Source organism: Anastrepha ludens, chromosome 4, assembly GCF_028408465.1.
Source record: "Anastrepha ludens isolate Willacy chromosome 4, idAnaLude1.1, whole genome shotgun sequence".
In the NCBI taxonomy this organism is placed as follows: Eukaryota; Metazoa; Arthropoda; class Insecta; order Diptera; family Tephritidae; genus Anastrepha; species Anastrepha ludens.
The window spans coordinates 5,764,887-5,789,627 of NC_071500.1; the positions used below are offsets into that span (position 1 = coordinate 5,764,887).

Genomic DNA, 24,741 nt, shown 5'->3' on the forward strand with positions numbered 1-24,741 from the left:
TCATCAGAGGTGTAATTGACTTCCCCTCATTTTAGAGTGCATTTGTTTACACATTCCACCATAAAAACTGCAGAGTACTAATTTAAACTTTCTATAGTGGGTTAGGACGGTTGAAGCCTTTTACACTCCGATACATAGAGTATTGAAAAAATTTAATAAAATTTCAAATTTTTTGGGTTTTGATTTTTCGTCTTCTAAACAAACTTTCAAAATGTCACTGAATGAACTGTATTTAAAAAAAAATTAATTAATATATCTTAATTCTATAAGAAATCATGTATTTCTTGATTAACAAAAAACACAAAAACAAAAATACTAAACAGCAAACGATAGTGAAGAGTTAGGATGATGCCCTCATGAGAAAGGTTATCCTTCTTCACTCTTTAGAACCTTGCCTAGAAATAATTTGTAAATTTTCTTGCTCATTCTATTGGATGTTAATAAAAACGGCCATCTATATAATTGGGTGAGTATTGTAGATGATGGAAAAGTCTTCAGTACGGACAGCCCTTATAACCGGTCAGCTGGACAAACTTCGTGCACACAGATTTTTCATTATTTTTCCACACAAATATCATCTCAATAGCCGGACGCTCTAATGACAGGGCGCGAACTATATGCTTTTCAATTTTCCATTCCATTTTCATCCAAAAATCTAATATAAACGGGGACATTTCAAATAAATCTCGAGCAAGCAAGAAAAATGCAGGCCTAGAAACGCATAATTCTCTTGTTTTAATTTAGCATAACTCCCGTATTTAAATATATTTTTTGCCTACAGATACAATGGCAGTAAGCCAACAACTTGATTGAGATGATAATCCAATATTTTTTAATTTTTATAGAAGCTAACTTTTAAAACAAGCAAGATTTTCAGGAACTAATTAGAGTATCCCCGACATTGATCCCGAATATGAACCCCACGGACAATCTACGTTAAGTTTTAGGATGTACTCGATTTCACGAATGATTTAGCCGATTTTCTCCAAATTGAAGATAATGTAGAAATTTGAAGGCGACTTAACCCGTTCCCTGTCCCAATACAAAAATGCAAAATTGACCGACAAGTCCAACAGGGGTTTTTGAATAATTTGTTTTTTTGTAGTCATAGGATAGCTTTAGTAATAATAATAATTAAAAAACAAAAAACGGATGTAGGGTATTTCTACCTGAAACACATATGGTCCATGAGCGTAGAGGGACATTTTTGCTTCTGCACGTTCATGAAACACATGTGGTTCATATACCCCCTGACGCACATATGGCTCAGGAACGTATCAGTGCTTATCAGGCGCACGTTTACTGAACCATATGTGGCTCAGCGGACAGGGAACGTGTTAAGTCATTCAGAAAAGTATGCAAGTGAGGCCATAACATGGTGCGATGAGGCGTTAAAACTTGTTGCGCGTTTGAAACAATTGGCCGACATTTTTTTTGTAGTTTTTTAACACATCGAAAATAGTCGAGAGTGATTTTAAAAATGAACGTTAACTTAATACAATCAATGTTTAAGCAATCACTATTACACAGTTTTTCCATTCAAAGTAATATTGTACAATGTGCGCTTACTTCTCTTGTTCGTTGATTGGCCGAGCTCCCTCTCAATATGTGGTACGCGTCTTGTTTTTGTTACATAAATGGAGGGATCTACAGTTTTATGCCGCTGCCGAATGGCACATGGTTTTTATGAGGAGTTTTTTTTTGGCAGAAATATACAAGCAGGGATGAGAGAGCGTGAATGCATATTCGATAATTGGGAGTACAGGTGCGGCGATGATAAACTATGAAGGAGAGGCGGGAACAGTTATTAACATTTATTACTTGCTATAACCTAATTAAATATATTCTAAAAACTGCAAAATAAAGGCATGAGATGCATATTATTGTAAAATGCAACAACTGTCAGAATAATTCATGAAATGCTGCAATGGGAAAACATAAAACAAAAAATGCATTATAATACTTTAATTATGACCTTCGAAATCAAGAATGCTAATGCGCGGCCTTATATAACAGATAAAGTTGAAAATGTAAAGGATGCACCAAAATACCACCTTAGAAATCCTAATGACTTCAGAATAAAATCAGAATAAAATTCAAGAGCACCACAGCGGCACAAATTTCGCTCTTTTAAAAGGGATTTCAGCTATTTAACAGCTTTATATAGAGAATATAAAGAATGAGCATAATATGAATATATGCAGAGAAGATTACGCAGACTATATTAAAAACTTATTAATCACACGGTCCTATCTGTATAAGGTAAAAATATTTAAGTTAAAATTGTAATATAATTAAGAATAGCTGTAAAAGAGAGTATAAAAATAATAATAAAGAAGAATAAATAATAATAATAATAATAACTATCCAAATCCTTTTCATTAACTGCCTTCAAAATGCCAATCGCCATATCCAATTGACATCGTCACACAAAGAAAATAGTTAAAATTGAATTTGCTGGAAAAAGTCCAGTGATGGCTGAAAATAAAGTGACTAGCTAATTTATATTTATTACTACTAATTAATATTTAAAGTTTTTCAGCCCATGTTTACATTATTTGCTATTGTAATTTAGTTTAAAAAATTTGTTCAAAGAATTTTCTAATATATATGTGCAAATAAATATAAATGCGCGCGACTTTCATTGAATACCAACTATAACGCACTTTTTGTGTAATCAATTGCCATTCAGGTGAAATCTAAACTTTTCTAGTTTTAATCAAGCAACGTTGTAATAAATTATGTAAAGAATTTAATTTACGTACTCACACATATACACATATTTATGTGCTCAGACTAGTGAAATCAATAAAGACAATAGAAATACCATGAAATTGAGCACATCTTTCTCTTCAATGATATGCCATTGACATTGAACCTGTAAATAGTCTCGGCAATTACAAACTGTTTATGAATTGGTTGGTGGTTGGGAGAAGTCAACAAGCGTTTTAAAAATGAGCCACTGAAAGAGATAAAAAATACAGCAATATTATTTGTTGCTCACCACTAGTGAGTGTAATTTTGTCTCACTTATCAAATATTGAAGCATTAAAACAAAAACTCTGTTTATATGCGGACCTCATGTAGGTATGTACCAAGGTGCATCTATGCAAGGTGGTACAGATTCCACAAATACAACAATTTAGTGGGCTTTTGTAAAATTCTGCTATTCTCTCTTGAAGGAAGAAGGGTAAAGAAAATTCAAATAATCTCACTTCTATCATCAGGCATCAATCAGCAGGTAAAACAACACCAACTTGTACAGATTCGCTTTGCTACTCGCATGCGCGTATATGTTTGCCATACAAGTGTGGGTGTGTACCACCTCATTGCTTACATTTGCTATTTAACAGAGTTGGACATCTTTGCACTATCACTAAATTGCGCTGCCACTGGCTAATTAAATTGCAAAAGCCATTATCACTGAAAATTTAGTCAATTCAAAAAAATTGAATTATCACAAAACTTTTAGTGCAGATTCACGCACTTGTAGTGCAGATTTTTTTCACTATCACCATATTTTCAATGAAACTCAATAATTAACTAAATGAATTTGCGTTTATATTTTATATCCGTTATTAGTTATCCAATACTTTGTTGGTGAAAATGCTTCTTGGTGTATAGGCGGTGTAATTAAAAGATGCCTTTAAACCAATCTAGCAAAATGAGTCACGACTTCTTGGTGCCAAAAGCAGAGTAATTTTTTTGGCACTCTCAAAAACAGATTAGGTGAACTATGTTATGCTTCAAGCTGGAAAGGTATACTTTTAATGAGTAATTGAAGAATATGCAACCTATCGCAGAAGCTATCGACTTCCCTCAAAGGGAACAAAATGTGTGCTTTAATTATTTTGTACCCGCTTTATTGCCCATCAAAATAAAAAGGGAACGTTTAGATTCCGAAAACTTCAAATGCAATCAAAGTTATTGCAAATGTTTGAAAAATAATAAAATTCAAATTAAAATTTTCCAAAGCCTTGCTGAAAAGTGTTGAGTCATACACTCTAGATGATGCCTGAGATAAAGTCAAAGAAAATGCGCTGGAGTTTAAACGGCAACCAGTATAAGAAGAAAGCAATTTGGTGATAATAAATAATTTCTCGAATTCGACGAGGAGCTCCCAGATTTTCGATGAAAAGAAACTAGTTCAGGACGTTTCTGTAAATAACTTTCTTCTTAGACGAAAAGCAATGTTAGACTCAGTAGCAAGCGAAATAATTTTGTACTTGAATGACTTTGTAAGGGGTGTTCGCATCGCTTTGCTATTATAAAAACAAAAAATTGTCAATCGATCGACAAGGCGAAACCTCATTGACGGTAATTTTGAAAAATTGATATTAAAAAGAGGAAATAAAAATTAATTATGTATGTCTTTCTACTTTTCTTCTTCTTCTTAATTGGCGCGATAATTGTTCAAGTCATTTTGATCGAGTTTAACAAACCGTGCCAGTCGTTTTTTTTCGAGCTAACCGGCGCCAGTTGGGCACATCAAGTGAAGCCAAACTCTTCTCCATCTGATCTTTCGAACGCAGAGGAGGCCTTCCTCTTTCACTGCTACCACCAGCTGGTACCACACTTTCAGACCCAGCCAATGAAGACGCTGGATATTTATAAAAAATAGTAAAGCGGCTCGCACGATCTTTCCAACATCAGGTTAAGAAGTCACAAGTCAGTGAGTCTCCCTGTCTTAAACCTCGTTCGGTATCAAACGGCTTAGAGAGGTCTTTCTCAATTCTGACGGCGCTGTAAGTATTAAGCAACGATATTCTGCAAAGCTATATTAGTTTCGTAACGATACTATCATAATTTCAGACATCACGGCATATAGGCAACTACTTTTCGTACTGTCGAATGCATATCGACGAAAAGATGATGTGTTTCACGTATTGCGTACAGTTCATCTTAGAACCATCGGTATAGATTTCGATATCGTATCTTCCAATCACTTTCCCTTCGTTCCATTCGGCTCTCGGTGGAAAACGTACCGTAAAGGCTTTCTTGAAGTTAAGGTCGGGGACTGTGTAGTCTGATCTGTTTTTGAGCATCGGGGATCCCTGTATCAGGATCTTGCTGTGACCGTTCGACCTTGTTGTCCAGCTTCCTATGACTCTGTGTCTCGCCGCGCTGCAGACGGCGATTGTTTTTATATGTAAATTTAATTGTAGCAGATGAGTTAGCACGTTGAGCTCTTCAGTAGGGCTGGTGCTAAGCGCTCCTGTAGTTAAAATGCACGCTGTTCTTTGTATCTTGTTCAGCTTGATTTGGTTGTATTTCTTTTCTGTTGCGGGCCACCAGACTAGTGCCGCATATGTTAGTTACTGATTTAAAATAAATATTTTTAGAATAATTAATTTTTTGATGGATGCCTGGTTTTTGACCACCGCAGCCAGTTTGATTTATGGTTATGCGGGATAACATTGGTTTACAGCCAAAGCAACCCGAGAACAAGACCATCCAATACCTTACAATATAAATCGATAAGTTTCATATTTCGAAAAAAAAAAAATTTAACTTTGTAAATATCTTGCAAACAATTAATTTTAACAAAAAATTGATGTGAGCGCAAAGGCACACATTTAATTAAATTCAATTTTATATGTATATTACTTGTTTTGATCGATATTATACGCTTTTTTGAGATATATATTTTTTTTCTAATCCAAATCCAATATTTGACGATATCTTGACAGGAAAAATGATGTGGTTTTTGAACTCAGTGCTTAATTTTTTATTTTATATTTTTGCGCTTTAATTTCAAATAAGTCACCACATGAACGGCTAAAGCGTTGCTCTCAATCTCTACCAAGGCATGCAAAGGCAGTTGGGCCGCTTGAGTACAGGCACGTGTGGGGATATCTTTGCAGAAGACTTTCCTTTTATTAGGGAAATAGAGTCTCCAAGGAATAAAACACACGACCGTCTCGTTAAAGGAAATTTTATTGTGAACGCATACTTAGAGAGAATAATTGAGAAGTCGTTAAGTAATTCCGTAGTTGAGGTGTAATGCAGAGTAATAAGTGATTAGTAACACTTATAGAACTCGTTGCCCGCACCAAAATCATTCAGATCCTTTACATTTATTGTATTTTTGACCACTTTATCAACGCCAGAGCCGACAGCCTCCAGGACGGCAACCAAGTTCTTCAAGGTCATCGCTGTATGCTCTGTTATGCGTTATGATACCAGCTTCAAAGTGTTTTTGTCCACGCCCATGCTGCTGCTATAGACTGTGCGATCGGCAACAACAGCTGGATTGTATGTCGCTACTGGTTTCGCAGCGTTGTTGGTGCTGATCAATTTTCTCACAATTCTACAGATATTGAGAGAGACATTCTAGAGAGATGGAGACTTGACACCCTGCACTTGTTAAACGTGGAGTACTGATTGAATTTTATTACGGAATTGTATGGTTTGCTTCTTGGGTAAAAAAAACTTGAATTAGTTGTTAATTTGTGTAACGAGTCGCAAAAATATTGTAATATTGAAATTTCTATTAGTTTTCATATTGTACGAGTATAAACAAAATCCAAAAATTATCAAAAATATAATTTAAATATTAAGAACTTCAATCATTGTTGTGTTATGAGGGCGAAAGGTTAAATTCCAATTATATTCAAACTTTTAAGTTTCATTTTGATGGACATACATACATACACACATATATGCTACAAGATAGTTCATTTGCAAATCGATTTTGTTACGAAACTTGGCAACTCTTTGCCTCAGACACAAACACAGTAACTTTTTGGAATTTTTGCAGTTCATATTACGGCGCATATTAATTTAACAATAAGAAATGAAGCTAAAAAAAGTAGCGAGAAATTGCAAACAATGCATAAATTGGTTTCAACTTTGTCAGCAGCAAAAGCAACAACAACGAATTAGCGCAATATGCCTTTTGCGCATCAAAATTGTCAGTTGGTAGCGTTGAAAATTGCCAAATGGCCGAATGGCACCCACTTTTTTGTTTTTGTTTTTGTTTCTGCCGCACGCGTCATACGCATTCCGAGCGTTTCAGTTTATTTCCAATACGACGATGATCAATTTATAGTAATCAAGCAATAAATTTAGAATATTTAAAAATGACAACGGCTGTGGTGGGTTGGGAGAATTCCACTTTTTGTCATATCGTCATCAACGAAAAAATAAAATAGTCAAAGCTGCGCAGTGCCATACAATCGTAACGGCATAATGACTTCGCAAATTGAGAGAAATGAGAAATGTCGGTGCTTGACATGTGCAATTGACTGTTAACGAAATTTTTATTTTAATAACTCTACGACTTACGCGAGTACATATGAACATACATACATACATTTAAATGTATTCCACACACACATACATATACATATGTATATAAGTATATTTCTTAAATAGTTCGCTATTGAAAAATTATCTATACATAAAAAAATGATAAAAATAAAATATTGAACATGCGCTTTTATATATTGTATTTTTTGATGGAGTACTAAATTAAGTACCCACAGCTATCAAATAAATCGGCAGCTTTTAGGTTGCAAAGTAATATTAGGTCATCCACTTAGTCCTAGTACCGACTCAAGTTCATGAGCATAAAATATTATAGGACACTACCACTACTACTACCTCAGCCGTATTTTACAGAAGTCGGTCGATTAACCGATAAAGAATGGTACTCCAGTTTCTTGCTTAACTGCTTGCTGCCAGACGTTCCGAATGATCTGCGAAGACGCGCGCACCGAAGATTATCTGTTGCTTGTGGCTCTGACGTATATATTTAACATAGCATCCCTGCAGGTAAATATGCTGGCGCCGAAATGTATGCAGAACTGTGACTTTTTCTCTTTGCTTCTCCTCTCTACATTCGCAGTTGGTGTTTTCTTGACAGTCACCCCTTGAACAGAATTGCAGCGAACGTGTTGAGGGGTACTCGCTGGTAAAATTAGAACACATTTGATAGCTTGAAATTGCACAGAATTGCGGGGGACGGATTTATTGCAGTCGGTTATTTTTACGGCGGCAAAATATTTAAATATTCATTTATATTTTCTCCGCCGGGTTGAATACTCAGGGTTTCTTTTCTGATCGCTTGATGACAATTTTTTTGTTTATAAGTAACAGCAGGCAAATAACAAGCAATTAATATTTGATTTGCGCAAGAATACCCACAAAGTATCAATAATTTAGAAATAAGTTGTTTGTTTTTTGCTAAATTAACTTCAATGAGTAGCTTCACAAATATAGTAAACGATTTCACTACATAATTAATTTTATTGTAACCTCAAAACGTCAGCTGAAAACCATCTCGCCGCAATAGTATTTTTCGTCTCCGTGGCATTGTGTTTAATCGACCGAATTTTCCTGCGCAAATGGATGAGCTGTTCACCATCCGTCAACCTGATATCCGCTGTCCGTTCCAATTCTGTTTCGGGACTAAAGAAGACGTTAAGAAGTTTCAATTGTACTCGGTGCATGTCTTTTTCGATAGTTTCAAACTAGCACTAAATTGATCAAATGAGATGCAGGTCTGCCCTGCTACTGCCATTTTTCTAAAATGACAAATTAGTTCTAATTAATATATTATTAAATTTTGTTTTCATTTGGTTGACTCTAAATTGTAAATTTGATAATTAATATTTTAACAAAATTTGAAAACTGACATAATAAAAGATTTATACACAAATTGGGAAACTGTTTACGGCCTCTTTCCATCACCAATGCTTCCAAAGCCATTGTAAATACACGAGACCACGTTAGTGGCAGTATTCCATTTTTTGACCAACTCTACGGACTTAACTAAGCAAGGAGTATTTTTTGAATGCATAGATCGAGGGCAGATATCGCTTTACTACTCTAGTACTGCACATTTTCTTATATAGGTATTACTAACCGTTATCTGTAGTACTAAGAGTACGGGGGGAAAAAATAAAATGTACTGCAGTGTTCTGCATTTCAGAAAGCGTCAACTGACTTTCAAATTAATGACAAGTATTTCATAAAACATTACAAGTATTTTGTAATAAACTCCTCACAGCAACCTCCTCCACAATAACCTTATTTACCTTAAAGTCCGTTAGTTATATTGAAGAGGGTGTTAAATGCATTTCAGTAGATATTTTATTTTTATACGTCAGGGGAAAAGCGCGAAACTGTCAGGGGGAAAAATTATCAAAAGTCAACGAATATTTTGAATGACCTCAAGCTTTGTACTGTTATACCAAAATTTAATGAGCTGTGCAATGAATTTTTTGAAGTGAAACTTCTTAGGCGTCGATGGACGAACGAGAATGGAGAGTAAAATTTCAAGGCCATGCAACGTTTTGAGCATTTTCGTTCCGCGAGAGAGAAAAAAGATATAACGTAGAGGAAAAGGAGAGAGAGAGCTATACCTTATATATCTTAGATACACTTAAGGCTATTTATCCTTATGGTTGCTAATTTCTAGTGAGAAAGAGAGAGTTGGTGCAAACTTGTAGGAAATATATTTTTGGTGGCTACTGCTTGGCGTAATATTTCCTTGGTGCCTACTGTTTGGGGCGTTTTTTGGTCCAAATTTTTTTGGCGTTTTTTTGTGCCTACTTTATGGCGCTTATTTCCGTTTCCTAGCTAGTGCTTGTGCGTACTATAAAGTGCTATCCATTCCGGCATCAGGTTTATTGGTATTGCCTTGCGGTAATTTGTGCCGTTGCTGCGGTCCAGGAATTGCTGCGTTTGAGCGAGTGATAAACGTTCGGAGTAGTACGCGTGTCCGGCGTTTACCTACACCGGTAGACACTTCTCTGTTTTTTGTAAATTTTATCTATTTGTATTCTCTGCAAATGTTGTGAGTTTATTTAGATATATATTCTTCCTCTCTCTCTCTCTCTCCCGCATTCTCTCTCGGGTCTCTCCCTCTTTCTTAGTGTGCCTTGAAAGTTTCACTTCTGTTATGTGTACGCTACAAGCACTTTTTTTTTAATTTTGCTTAAAAATTTTGGTGAAATTTATCGAATTTTTATAAATGTTGCACAAAGTTCAAGGGGTTGTACAATATTTCAAACTTTTCGGAGTATATGTAATGGATACTGACGTATAATGAACTATTCTGGAGTATATTTAACGTGATCTGAAACATGCGGTACTAATTTGAAGTACATTTAAACTATTCTAAAGTAAATTTAAAGGTATTCGAAATAAAATTTACCTATACTTCTGAAATACATTTCACACTTTCTGAAATATAATTCACTATTTTGAAATATATTTAATACCTTCAGAAGTAAAATGTTTTATGCTGAAATACTTTGGTCGCTTTTTGAAGTCCGCTTGAAAAAGGTTGTGGTACTGAACCGAAAATATGTGCAGCTAACTTTGTTTCCTGCAGGGATGCATGCCCGCCAATTGTTAGTGGTTGTGTGTATGGACATAATTGCAATACAAACATGGTTTCCTTTGCAGGATAATTATATGTACATACATTTCAACATCAATTTTGCGGAAAGTCTTTTATTTTACAGTAAATACTCACTTTACGTGGGTACGAAATGGCATAAAAAAGGATACTGACCAAATGAACAATGCGACAGTGGCGTATTAAAAGCAGCAGGTGTCCTTCTACTTAAACACATATATGTATACGAGTATATGTGTGCGTAGGTGTATCTAAAATCAAGAATGGTAGAATAGAAGACAATGCGGTTTGGAGATGGGAAAATGAGCGTAATTTCACCATGACATAACTGTAGGCGACCGCCTTGACCGAATGGGTTGGTGCGTAGGTTCGAATCTCTGTGCATGAAACAGCAAATTGATAGGAAGAGTTTTTTTCTAGTAACGGTTATCAACACACGCACCACAAATAGGAGCAGGAGCTCGGCCAAACACCTAATAGAAGTATAAAGAAGAACGAAAATTAAAAATTTGGTTAGGTAAATTCAAAAAATGGCAAAAATAGAAAGTAAATAGAGATAAGAAAATTGTTTGCAAGCCAAAAACAAAAAAAAACGTAAATAAAACTCCAAAATTGCGTAGGCGCAACAGTTGATTCCATTACATGTGCATTCACTGAGCGCCGCGTAGCGATCCCGCATATGCGCAATCTTCTGTATTTTCTTAACCATGGGTACCAATATGAGTATATGCACATACATTCATAAGTACAAAATATTGACGTCATCACCCAGCTAAAAATGCATTGACATTTTTGTTTAATGAGTGCTCTAAAATTGCTTTCTATCTCACATAATTAACGTAGATATATTAACCCAACACTCGTATACATACACAAAAGACGTCCGCATATACCCTGTTGGAAAATGCGCTCCACATTGATTATGCATTTTTTCCTTACTTCAGATTTACCTGCAGGGTAGATATTTGCTTCTTCAAAATAAGAAGCCGTTGGTTACGTGTATTTGCGAAATAATGCCATTGATATGAGCATGAGTAGGTGCTTCTATTTGGAAAGTTACTAATTAAATTTGATTCTATTTAATGCATGAGGCGGTTGACATTTTTTGCTCCTGCTTATTGCAGGTATGATGCATATAAGTATGTGTCTGTGCATATGCACATACACACATACAACCGTACGACATTTGCTACTCATAATTACTAACTATTGTTGTTATTGGAAGGCATTTGAGTATTCAAATTAAGTGCGATTATTTTATCGATAAGATATTGTCTGTGGCTTAGGACGGTAGCAGATAACTGTAAGGGATGACCGAGAAAAACAAAAATGACGAATAAAGATAGCTATTTTACTTAATATCAACATGACAGCTCTTAACTGGAATTGTAAAATATATGGAATTTTACCAGACATCCAGTCAGAATGTAGCAGAGAAACGTTTTAGAGAACCTAACCACTTTGCGGTCGTATATTTGGACATGTGTGTCGTATTGGTCGGAATTGATTTCCGTTGAAAGAGCAGTAATTCATGTCGTGCAGAATTATGATGGATAAACAAGATTTATTGACTCTACGCAGTATAAAAATAGGATGTTTCCTTTCGGTGGTGGCAAAGAGTAGACATACGGCGGGATGGTAAAAAGGCTTTGGTGACTGGGAATAGACATACGACCGCAAGGGGTTAATTTTTTTATATTAAATCCTTAACTTAACTTAACTTTACTAAACTTATCGTAACTTAACTGAACGTAACTTATCTTAACTTAACTCAACGTAACTGATCTTAATTTATCCTAACTTAACTTAACTTATTAACAACTTAACATATCCTAACTTAACTCAACTTAGCTTTTCCGAACTAAACTTAACGTAACTTAACTTATTATAACTTAACTCAACTTAATTTTACTAAACTTATACTAACTTAACTTAACGAAACTTATCTTAATTTATCCTAACTCAACTTAGCTTATTAACAACTTAAGATATCCTAACTTAACTCAACTTAGCTTTTCCTAACTTAACGTGACTTAACTTATAAATTATAATATAACCTAACTTTACTCAACTTAATTTTACTAAACTTATACTAACTTAACTTAACGTAACTTATCTTAATTTATCCTAACTTGATTTAACTTATTAACCTAACTTAACATATCCTAACTTAACTGAACTTAGCTTTTCCGAACTTAACTTAACGTAACTTATCCTAACTTAACTCAACTTAACTTAGCTTTTCCTAACTTAACTTAACTTATCTTATCTAAACTTAACTTAACTTCACGCTAGTTTGTCAGCAAATACAATAGTATATTTTTATGTACCATTTTGGCATACTCGTACTTTCTTACCTGCTCGTTTAATCCGTCTACTCTTTGTCTGCATAGCTTGCGTTTCCATGTATCCGAATACCTGAGTACAAGAGAAATATAAGAAACGCTTGATTCTTAGGCTTGTATGTATCTATGCAAGATAAGATTTCTTTCGATATACATATAGTACAACAATACACTTACCTTTTGTAAAAATGTGTGTATGCCTATACAAAGTTAAGATTGTTGCATTTTGGAAAACTAATTTTATTTCTTTTTTTATGCAAAATGATGCTGCACATTACATATTAAGCTAATAAAAGTACCAATACCTTTGCAATAATATTCGCAACCTTCACGATTCTGACCTTCTTTACCATTCCCATTGAAAATATTATTACTATCACTATTACTTAGTATATCGTATAATAAATATAATTTACATTACCATTACATTAACACTACTGTAAACAATAACCAATACTACTACAAATTCCAATAAAATTAGCAATATCAAAAAAGTTGCGGTTATCCACAGGAATTATAAAAATTTTTGTATTTTAAAACCACCGTGAAAATATTTCGGAACAATATTAAGATGTACACAGCTTGACTCATTTGAGAATAACTTGTAAAATAGTTTTGTTTTTTGAATAAAATTAATTTCAAAATTTTTTTTCCAAAAATTCGCGTTAGATGATGGCAGAGTTTAATGTGAAAAGATTTGTATAAAAATGTAAAAAAAATCTGTATCAACGGAACCAAAAGTTTTTCTCTTTGCAAGTGTAACTTTTTTGTTATTAGAAACATGCATACATTTGTCTGAATATACAGTTTCGCACAAAAGTTTAAGACCACTGTAGTTTATATAGCCTTCGACAATTTCAGAACAAAGTTATGTACATATACATATATAATTTTCCTGAACTTTAATGTCTCGACATTCTTGTCAAAGTATAAGTGGAGTATAAAGTGTCGTAAGTGGTTATGCATTGTGCTTGGAAGACTGTTACTCATAAAAACAGTTTTTTCTACAAGAAACGCCAAAAAGAAACTATGGTGAGTTTCTATGTTCAAGGAAAAGTGCAAGGAAAAATGTCAAAAATATATAAGTCGGAGTATCCGCTAGCAAGTCATGTGTAGTTCACCAAAGAGGAAAAGAGTAAACACAGCCTTGATCTTTTTTTTGAGTACAATTGAAATGAATTTGCTTTCGTCCGACTGAACGACATATGTATTTCCATTGATTAAAGTTGCAGGGACGATGCACACAATACTCAGCGATTTTTTGTACTTTTCTTTGCTTATGCCATAGGAAGTTCGCAAAGGTGCCTATCAAAAATGTCTTTGCCAGTGCATGTTGCGTATTGATCTTTAGGCACTAAGCAAACTTATTTTTAATCACAGAACGCAAAATCCGGCACTTATCCTAAACGCAGGTTTTGATTCATTGATCCTTTATAGTCGTATATTTTATGGTCTCATATTTGTCAAGTTTTTAAAGCTCACTTAAAAAAAATGTGTATATACATACACATGTAAGTGTATGTACATGTGAATGCATGTTTGTTATCGAATAAGTTAAGTCTGAGCTTTTCGAGTTACAGTTACAACAACATGTACGAGTATACTGCGTGAAACTCTCATTTGTAAACTCTCTCTCTATACTTGCAATGAAATGCACGCATACTTACTCGTATGTACATATATCTACTTGAAACTACAACAATATTAGATACTACGCAATTGCATTACCAACTTCTAATAACAACAGTTGTATATGAACGCGAAGGTGCAACAACAACCATGTGAGCCACCACTACTTTCACACGTGAAACAAAGTCGCTAAACACGAATAAATGAAACCTCAAACCGAATTCAGAAGGACGAAATCACAAAACAGTATTGACGTTTTGAACTGCTGACCGACTGGTCGTCCCGACCGACATTAAGGGAAGCAGAAAGCCCAACGGTGCGACAGACATGTCGATTGATGTAGCCGAAACGACAAACGACCGTTACATAAGGGAAGTCACAAACACATATACATTTGTATGTATGTTCGTGATGAAAGCAAATAGCCAAAGAAATGAATAAACGACGACGAAGAGTACAGACGCGAGTAAACGAAGGAACGAGCAGAGCGTCAGACCGTTGAACTGACTAATCAACTAACCAACCAACCAACCAACTGAACGGAGCTCTAGCGGCGGCAATGGTGCTTGTCTGTGTTGGTTAACTGACTGTGTTTGTCGGTGGTGGCGCTCCAGTCTCGGTTCTGGCTCTGGACTCTGGTTGCGGCTGGCTGGCGGGTTGAGTTCGTTCGTCGAAATGGCAATGTTGGCATTCTTGCTTTGAATGTTAAACAGTGCGGTTGTCTCTTTTCGGTACTCGTAGATTTACATGAGCAAAGCAACAGTTTTATAACAATTTTTTTTTTAAATAATAAACTACAACACTGCATAGTCTCAAACGCAAATACAAAATTTTCATGATCTGCAATAAAGCATTTCTAAATTCTAGTACTTAAAAACGTATTATCGATATAACCGATATACATATTTGTAATTTAGATATATATACATACATATATATATATATATATATATCTCACTAATCGAATTCTAAATGAGCAAAGACTGTTCGAATCGTATAACGATTGCATAGTTACCCCGTAAACGTACAAGTTTAGTCTGGAAATTTCTGAAACAGTTTGAAAAGCATTCAAAAATAAAACGTAAAGCCGACGCGTTTTCAAAAACCGTGTACGTACTTAAGTAAACGCGTAAGGAAAGCTCTGAATTGCATAGTGATATTTAGCATTTAGCAAATTATTCGATTAACCATTACGGAATTGTCGATCAACGTATAAGCAAAGGTCGGAATCGAGGTCGAAGAATATCGGATATTACTCGTGTGCGATTGAAGAGCTGTTACATTCACGATCATGAGTTTCCACAAGAGTGACTCACGCACGCCACTGGCGCCAACGGCATACACTGTAAGTACTTAGAAAATCTAAATTCGCTGGTAGTTGCTGGACTTCGCTTGGTCCAAACTGGAATCTGTTAACAAATACCCGGTTTGAGGCGATTTGGTGCGCTTTTTACAGCGTACCAATTGCCATTGGACGTAGGTAGTGCTGCAATGAGGTGTCTTGAGACAATGACTGTGGGTGGCGGGGGATGAGGTGAATGCGGCACTTCGTGCCGGTACATTAAATTAATTTTTTATGGTTTACAAGTTTGCTTCGAATGGCACTTAATGAGCGTTTTGTTCATTTGGGTTGCATAAGGAAAAGGGTGTGTGTGTGTGTGTGCAAAAAGCGTGAACGTTTATTTGATCAATGAAATGGGAAATGCTGAGTGGTGAAGTTGAATGAGGGGCAAATTTTATTACGTTAGAAAGGGGTAGGGAAATATAGTTTTTAGCGGTTTTTTATTGCTTGAAACACACCCGTTTAAGTTTACTCATTTACCTAGCTTTGCACGCAGTTGTCGAAATTTATTCAAAATCGTTCCAGTAGTAGTGAGTCATGCTATATTACCTCCCAATGGGGTCCCGACCCTTATCTTTTCCGATTTTACTGATTTCTGATTTCGTTTTTTTTCACTACCTCACTCGCCTTATCGCTACGCCCGGCACTTCCGCGCGCAAGTATCAGTCTGGTGATCTATTATATCTATAAATATATGTACATGCACGTATGCATATGTATGTATGTGTATATTGATATTGATATAATTAGCCAGGTTAATAATTGGCAAGGTCTGATTGCATGCCGTTTGTAAAAATAAATAACCAAAACACATTTGCGTTGCCGGCGCTGCCATAGCGATGTGCGCGTAATTAATAAACGAATAAGACACAAACGTGCATATGTATGTATATGTAACACACATACGTATGCACATGATATAGATGAATGAAAAAGCCACCCCTAGCGGTGCGCCGCAGCTTTTTTTCGGCTACTAACACTGCCGTGAGCGCACATCAAACCCAGTCAACCAACCGATGCGCCCAGCCACCCACTTTGAAAACGATCTATAAATTGCAAGTAGGTGTATATTTACAAACACATTCATATATGTATGTATGTGTGTATGCTTGCATTTAAAGTGTGTAGTAGGCCGCAACTACCCACTCAACATTTTGCCAACTACAACCCCCAAAAGCAAATGTCAGTCAACTTTGAAGCTACACACGCAATACCTACCCACAGCCCTTAGGCCCGCTTCGACCGAGTGTAGCTGATGCAACCACTGTGGGCTGATTGTTTCGGCAACAGCGCGAATATATGCAGTACATACACAGCTAGAAGCGCTGGATCTTTATTCCACTAACAAGTCATGCCTTATAGCTGAAAGTTTATGGAGTTCTGGCTTGAAGTTAGACGCTTCGGCAGATTGAGTTCATATTAATAAGTATATATGAATAACTATCTATTCTATTCACATTAATAGCTACCTATTTTCAGAGTGTTATGAAATAGAAGTACTACAAATAGATTCATTTGTGTCTGGGAGAAAATCAAATTTGAGAAATCAGTACATTTGACTTGGCACTGCTTACTGGCAATGCACTTATTACTGAGTTCTAAGTCAAAATTGTAAACCTAAACTGCATATTTTTTATTTATTTATTCAAATAAGTCAATAAAAAAATTAAACTCCTAATTTACTAGTTTCATTGTAATGATTGAAAGAAAAGGTAATATTTCTTATTTTTTACCGAGAAAGAATATTAGATAATGCTTAGAATTTAGTTCAATAGTTCAATAATTAATTTAGTAACCATTTGAAGCGGTTCTTGGTTGAAGAAAAATCTAGGCCACTATGATTTGAAAGCGAATTAAATTCTGTTAAGGTACTAGAAATCGGAGCATTGGAAGCACAATTAGTTTTAACCATCCCTAATCAGAAAATATCGTGATTTCGTAAGTCTAGCTGAGAAATATTGAAATTAATTTTCTCAAGTAGCAATCGGGAGTCAATCGCTTCACTTACAAATCGAAAAAGAGAGTGAGGGAGAGAATAGTCCCTCTAATGTCTAGTGTTTTTAGATTAATGAGCAAGCACCGACTTTTGGAGGGTGGCATTCTATTAGAGTAATTCAAAGAACGCAAAGCATGACGCACAACAGCTTTCTGGAGAGGCATGCCGAAAGCACTAGAGAGGTATAAAACAACTTTAGAGTATATGGATCAACAAAATCTCAAATAAAACGTCGAATGACAGCAAGTATAGAATATGACTTTGCAGAGGTGTGATTTAAATATCTTTGAAAAGAGAATTTAGAGTCAAATACCAGATCAATAATTTAAATTTAAATCACCCAGATCAATAATTTCACTGCGATTGTATAACTAGAACCACCAATGTGGTAGGAAGTGGGTATAAGAGAACAAGAACAAGAATTAGAATAAGAAACATAAAAAACCGGCTTCTATTTAAATCTAACTTATTTTTTTTACACCAAGCAACGACGTTGTCTTAATCAGATTAAAGATTTATAGAGTCTGCGATCCCCGAGTACAGTAACTACAGTATTAGGAGCTGCATATTGAATTTGAATTCTAATAAAAGACTGAAAAGTCTTACAAATACAAGCTCGTTCAAATAAAATAAAATAAAATAAAATAAAATAAAATAAAATAAAATAAAATAAAATAAAATAAAATAAAATAAAATAAAATAAAATAAAATAAAATAAAATAAAATAAAATAAAATAAAATAAAGTAAAATAAAATAAAATAAAATAAAATAAAATAAACTAAACTAAAATCAAATAAAATAAAATAAAATAAAATAAAATAAGCACATACTCCACCAAAGTATCGAAGTATGCAGCTTTGGCCATAGAACTGAAACGTATGTACAAAGCGAGGGAAGTGAATATAATTCCAATAATTATATCGTCCACTGGATTAGTGCCTAAGCATTTAATAAAAAACTTGAAGAAGTATGACTGCCAACACCTCTTAGAAGACATGCAGAAGTCGACCATACTGGACACATGTGCAATAGTTCGTAGATTTTTAAATATTTAAGCAATAGTAATCGCATGGGCGTAGAACTTGGACTACGCTCCACCAGAGCACAATCCCTTGAAAATTTTATCCGGGATGTGTAATCTCCGGCAATAGCCGAGATGGACTAAGCTCAAATAAAATCAAATAAAATAAGATAAGATAAAATAAAATAAAATAAAATAAAACAAAAAAATAAATAAAGTCAGTCAATTAACTGCTGCTTCATAATTGAGGCTAGTAGGCGTAACATTTTTGATATCAAATCACTGTGATGGCGCTTTGCTGACAAAGTCAATCAATCCCAGCTTATTTTCCTTTTCCGTATGTATTACTTTCTCACTTAATTCTGCGTGTACTCAAATTATCGGTACATAAATACTTCATTTCGTTCATTTTATTGATCTAAAAACAAATGCTGGTAATGTCCGAAAATTTGGCTTGCCAAAATTTCGCACTTATCATACGCTCGCATGCCCCAAAGTATTTTCTTTGTTATTTCACAATAATCCATATTCTAAAAGCTATAAAAACACGACACTTCAAGTAACAAAAAATAAACCAAAAAAAAAAAAAACTTTCGCTCTAACCCGTAAATAAATAAATCAAGTGTCATGAACAATTTCTAAAACAAACGCAAACAAACAAATATTCGTAAAATTTTTCCATTATTAATATTTTTTTTTACTACTGCTGTTAAATCTTTCGCATTTAGCATTTTTTCGTCGTGGTCTCACGTTACAGCTATGCATCATATCGGAACACCGCACGTTTTATTCGCTCATGTTGTACTGTATTCCACGCAGTGTAGCCATATTAACCCGCGCTCTTGCGTGTGCATGTGTGTATGCGTGTATGTGTAGCATTCATTCTATTGCATGTAGTGCTACAAAAATTGTTCTTCTTGCTTGAAAAAGCAGTGGAAATTTCCACTGTGCGCACTCTGCATTCAGTCTGTCGGTTCGTCGCACCATACCAGTTTCGTTTGTGGCTATTCGAGAGTAGTCGCTCTACTTCCTTGTCTTTTCACTATCGAAGTACAATAGTGCGAAAGAGACACACTGTTGCTGTATGTATATGGATATATGCAAGTAGAATTCTTGGTAGAAGCATGAGGCATGCTACATTTGTCATCGGGTAGTTATGTACGAGTATACCTTGCGAATATGTATATGTATGCAAACATTCTTCAATCTGATATCTCGTAATACTATATGCCGATTATAAATCAACAATTTGAATCGCATTCGCCACTGTCAGACATCTACTTGTATTCCGGCGGCAGTCGTTTTGAGCCACTGTTATTGCTAATGCTATTTTTGTAGTTGAATTTTTAGTTCTCGCTGTGCTGCCACACAAATATTCACACATGCGCACACATACACATACGCCCCAACACAGCTATGTATATACGAGTTCATCAGTGACTTTCGTTGTTCGACTACCTACCTCTCACTTTGTCAGCGATTTTGAACTACCAAAGTGCAACGTGAAGAAAAAATAAGTAAGGGAGCGCTAAATTCGGTTCGGAGCGAACTTTATATTATATACTGAACTTTGAGCACATTTAGTAACATTTATTTTGGGCTGACTGTTGATTTTTGGAATCATACTCATAGAAGATGAGTGTTAATCTTATAACATCTGACGGAATGGCGGAAATTTAGGAATTTTTAGTATATATAAATAGATAAGGGATTATTTGCATTTGGTGGTCTTTGGAGGTGTGCCGCCGAGGTCGTGGCGGCCATTTGGCCGATATTTTACTCCATACGTAATTGAGCCATACCAAGATTATCTTAATAAACAGAAATGACAACAATTTCCTAAAAAAATTGTGTTTTACTCAAAATCAACACCGGCCCACCTTTTATATAAATTTAGTCTTAATAATACTTATGTCGGATCGAAGGGAGGTGGGAAGTATCCACGTGTATCCAGTGGGCGTGGCGCCACCTAATTTCCAAAGTTTTACTTATGCCATTTTTCTTTGCTTGGGTTCGTTATTTGCAGAAAATTTTAGTAAGTTTGCTTCGTTTATAATAGAGACGTTACAATTTTTTTTAAATTACATCACATGGAAGGTATTAATGACCGAATTCGTTATCTTCAACACCAAACTATCTAGCACCAAGTGCCATTGAAATATGCATATTAATTTTTGCTCAAGTTTTCACGCGCAATGATGCACGGATCGTCCAAATCGACTCCTTTCTTCTTCGGTGGTAGTCAAACGGTGCTGGTCACTAATTAAGATTATTTGAGTGGAAATACTCAACCACTTCAACAACAACAACATACAGTGCGTTAAATAACTACAGCACATAAACTTATTAAGAAGTTTTGGCAATCTATTTGTTTGCTATTTAATTTTAATACTTTTTATAAAATTATAGTTCATTCTCCACTAAGGCAAAATATGCACTACAGTTTAAGCAGACTGATTTCAGTTATAATGGGACACTGCCTAATAGGCAGGCTCGCCTAAAGACAAGATCTAGACGTATAATTACAATGAGCTATGCGCCTAATTGTGTTCCACAGGACAACCGCTTCAACCTCACCTAACAAAAAAAAAATGTTAAAATGTCGTAAAATGTTCAAATCTCGAGCTTGCACTTTTATAGCCCATTGAATTTTTATATAATCCAGAATTTAAAGTGGCGAAAAATCGCGCTTATTAAAAAAAAAATGTTTGCTGACGGTGCTGTAAAGCATTAATTTTCATTAAAAATTATTAAAATTAAATAAGAAGCAAACGAATTGTCAAAGCTTGTCAATAAGTCACTGTGCTCTAGTTTTTTAACGCCCTGTATGTGCCTGTATCTACTAAACTCAATTATAATACCCTCTTGCACAAGTGTCCGCGGGTATAATCAGCGGCCAAGTGTAATTCAATTGTTTGCTTGCTTGGTTGGTTGGTCGGTTGGTCGGTGGCCAAAATGTCATTCGGTCAGTCGGCCGATCGGTCTGCCGTTCTGTCGGTCGAGTTGCCTTTGGGTTGCTTTGCTGCTTAGTTGGTCGACTTTAGCGTGCACATTAGAGCGCCGCACAGTTGGTTTGTTTGTTCATTTGCTCACTTCAATATTTATTTATTTTTGGTTTTTAATTTCATTAGTATTGGTGTTGTACTTACATTTATGCACGCGTGTGTATTAGCATTTTTTTTCTTTATGCCCATCCATTCTTTTCATACGTTTTTCTCCTCGTAAAACATTATGCGAATGAGTCGAAATTATTTCCATTTTTTGCTAAGTTCCGACCCGACAGTTAATATATTCGCAAGGCATTTTGAAGCAATTACTCAAAATAGGCGTCTCGTTTGCGTTTAAAAATATCCATATAAACTGAACTAAATACTTCATCATTTACTAAAATAACTACATTTACATGCCAGAAATGGATAGAATGAGCAGGAAAAAGGCAATACTGGTTTCAGCCGTAAGTAGTCCCTGGGTCACTGGTGGTGAAAGAAACAATTTGGTTTCGGGAAACGTTTTTTCGTTGCAGGGTTCATGAAGCAATAATTAAAGGTATTGTAAGATGTCTAATTTTAACTCTGTGTGGGCCATTTTGAGCTATTTAATAAATCCGTGCTGTCCCCTTGGAAATGCCTCCTTTTATTTCAAAGCAAATTGTAACGAAAAAGTACTCAAAAGCATAGAAATGAAAACGTTTGCTAAAAAGGTTAGCAGGTAATACTGTTTTTGTTGAGTCACTCAACGTAGGCAAAAGAAGGCGTTAAGTTTGTTCATGTCCCTAAAGACAAAATGGAAAGGAAAAGGTCGGGTAAAATCGTGAGGAGCTCTATTGAAACCGGGCGAGAAAGTATGCATGTATCACTTTTCAACAATCGATTTTGAGATCGGGCACATCGAAAGAGAGCGAAGTTGTCTAGTGATGCTCTTCCGAAGCCTATCGAAATTTTGCACTGCTGGAATGAACCCGGGACAGTCCATCCTTTGGCTGACGCTTCTGCGCAAACCGATAAAAATTTTTGGATTTAAAAAGTTTAGTTTTATTTAAACATTTTTTTTTATTTAAAAAGTGTAGTTGAATTTAAACGAATTTTGATTTATATCTTTACTGACTGTCGTGTGTTTCACCTGGAAAAAGAATTGACCCATCTTAAGGAACGACTTGTGAAACTGGATAAATTCAGCGACAGCCAAATACTTTCTGCGGGGCAGATTAAAAAGTTGGCATACCCAAGAAAAACAACTAATTGGGTTTGGACATAAAATTTTGTATGGCTTACATCGACCTTTTTAAATTTTTTACTATCTTTTCAGAAAGTAGATACACTCAAACTGCTTCCCTTACTTCCAAATTGCTTCAATGGATTAATAAGCATCCGAATTCAGTTGTCAAATTTTACACAACCTTTTATTATTGAATCGTGGCAGTGCACACTGGGCCAGAAGACCCGAGTGAGTGGCCAAAAATAAAAATTTTCGACTTAATTTAAACAGGAAATTTATAACATCATCTTATTTTGAGTAATTTTTTACACCAAATTATGAAGTTTCATTAGTTTTTATCAATTAGTTTTTTTTATGTAACAGTTCAAAGTCAAAGTTTTAGTTCGATTTTTAACACTTTCAAACAATGTTTATCAATAAGTTGTTGTGAAAAATACTACTCAAGATGTTATTATCGTCCATAACTTTTCTTTATGGATATCAAAAAATAATTTATAATTGAACCCATGTGTATTTATGTTGAATAAGTTTTTTTTTTAACATTTAATCAACAAAATCTGTTTTTTATTCATACATGACTTACTTTGAAAACAAAGTTTCCCGAAGTTCCCCTATCAAATGAGTTAAATTTTATGCCAAATTGTTCGTAAAGAAGTATTAAATAAGGTATATATGCGCCTTTTTGCGCCTTTTCATAAACATGTCTGAAATATCGATATTAGTGTGAGAGAAATCTCAAATAATTCTGACCCATTAATGTTTGAGCCAAAACTACCGAGGGAAAATCGAGTTTAATTCAGTGTTTGCATTTACTACTTCAGAGCAGCAGTAGTACCCCAAATAATGCTCTGCTCTAACTATGTAGTCTACAGAGTAGAGCTGATAGCGCACAAGTCAAACTAGGACTCCAAGCTATGACTCTAACTGCGCAACAGTCAGAGTCATAGTAGAAAAATAATTGCGTCGTAGTTTTACACAGGAGCTCATAGTCACTAAAATAAAATGCGCAGTAGACCAAAAACAGAGATTAAACTTTGTCCAGAAAGATCCAGAACTGTCCAGTACCTCAGAGAGTGAGAGACTCTCAGCAGATCGTTCGGTCAATGTGCGCCCCCACCCCCGTTTTTATTTTGTACACGAAAACTGCGGAGCGACTGTTTGCAGTACTACGAAGTCATTTCGCGATGTCATATTTTGAGCGAGAGCGAACAAAGTTCAATCTCTGTTTTTGGTTCAATCTCGATTTTATGACATTATATTCGTAATGTGCATTGTTCTAAACCCCTAGATTCTGAGTTTGAAGCAAAAATACGGATTTTTTAAAATTCATGTCCGCCATTTTGGATCCGCCATTTTGAATTTTTTAATTTTGACTTCAGATTCGCATTCATAGAGTTAAAAAACTATAATAAACGTGGTTTTAATCTGTTTTATGGCCTTTGCCTAAGAAAAAAGAGTTTTGGCCACTCACTCGGGTCTTCTGGCCCAGTGTGCAGTGGTTGTCGTTGCTGCTATTGTAACAACAATAAAACCAGTTGGTCGACGGGCCTGTTGCGTCGTCAACGACATTTCAGCGGGCTATTCTGATGTTGCTTCACTTAATTTGATTAGTAGAGGGGACCTTGTTGGGATGACTCTCGCGAATAGTCTAGAATACATACAGCTTATGTTTTAAGTTTACCATTTCACAAGCCATCTGAAAAGTGCAGACATGTGCTAGACGAAGAAATGATGTGTAAAAACGCAAATCGCTGCACATAAATAAATCACAAATTTTATGTACATTCGAGTATATCCCCACCTTACTTTTCTAAGTGCTAAAA

General features: G+C 35.2%; 1 protein-coding gene across 3 annotated transcripts in view; it reads left to right on the forward strand.

The window, feature by feature from the left end:
- Nucleotides 1-24,741, forward strand: part of LOC128861047 (proton-coupled amino acid transporter-like protein CG1139) — a 107,158-nt gene that overhangs the window by 36,638 nt on the left and 45,779 nt on the right. The window contains exon 1 of one of the 3 annotated variants that reach the window (XM_054098930.1): nt 15,031-15,688. The exons of the other annotated variants lie outside the window; for them this stretch is intronic. Within the exon in view, the coding sequence (XP_053954905.1) occupies nt 15,635-15,688 (54 nt within the window). The 5' untranslated portion in view covers nt 15,031-15,634. Of the gene's footprint in view, nt 1-15,030; nt 15,689-24,741 lie in introns of those variants that run through there. 3 annotated transcript variants of the gene reach the window in all.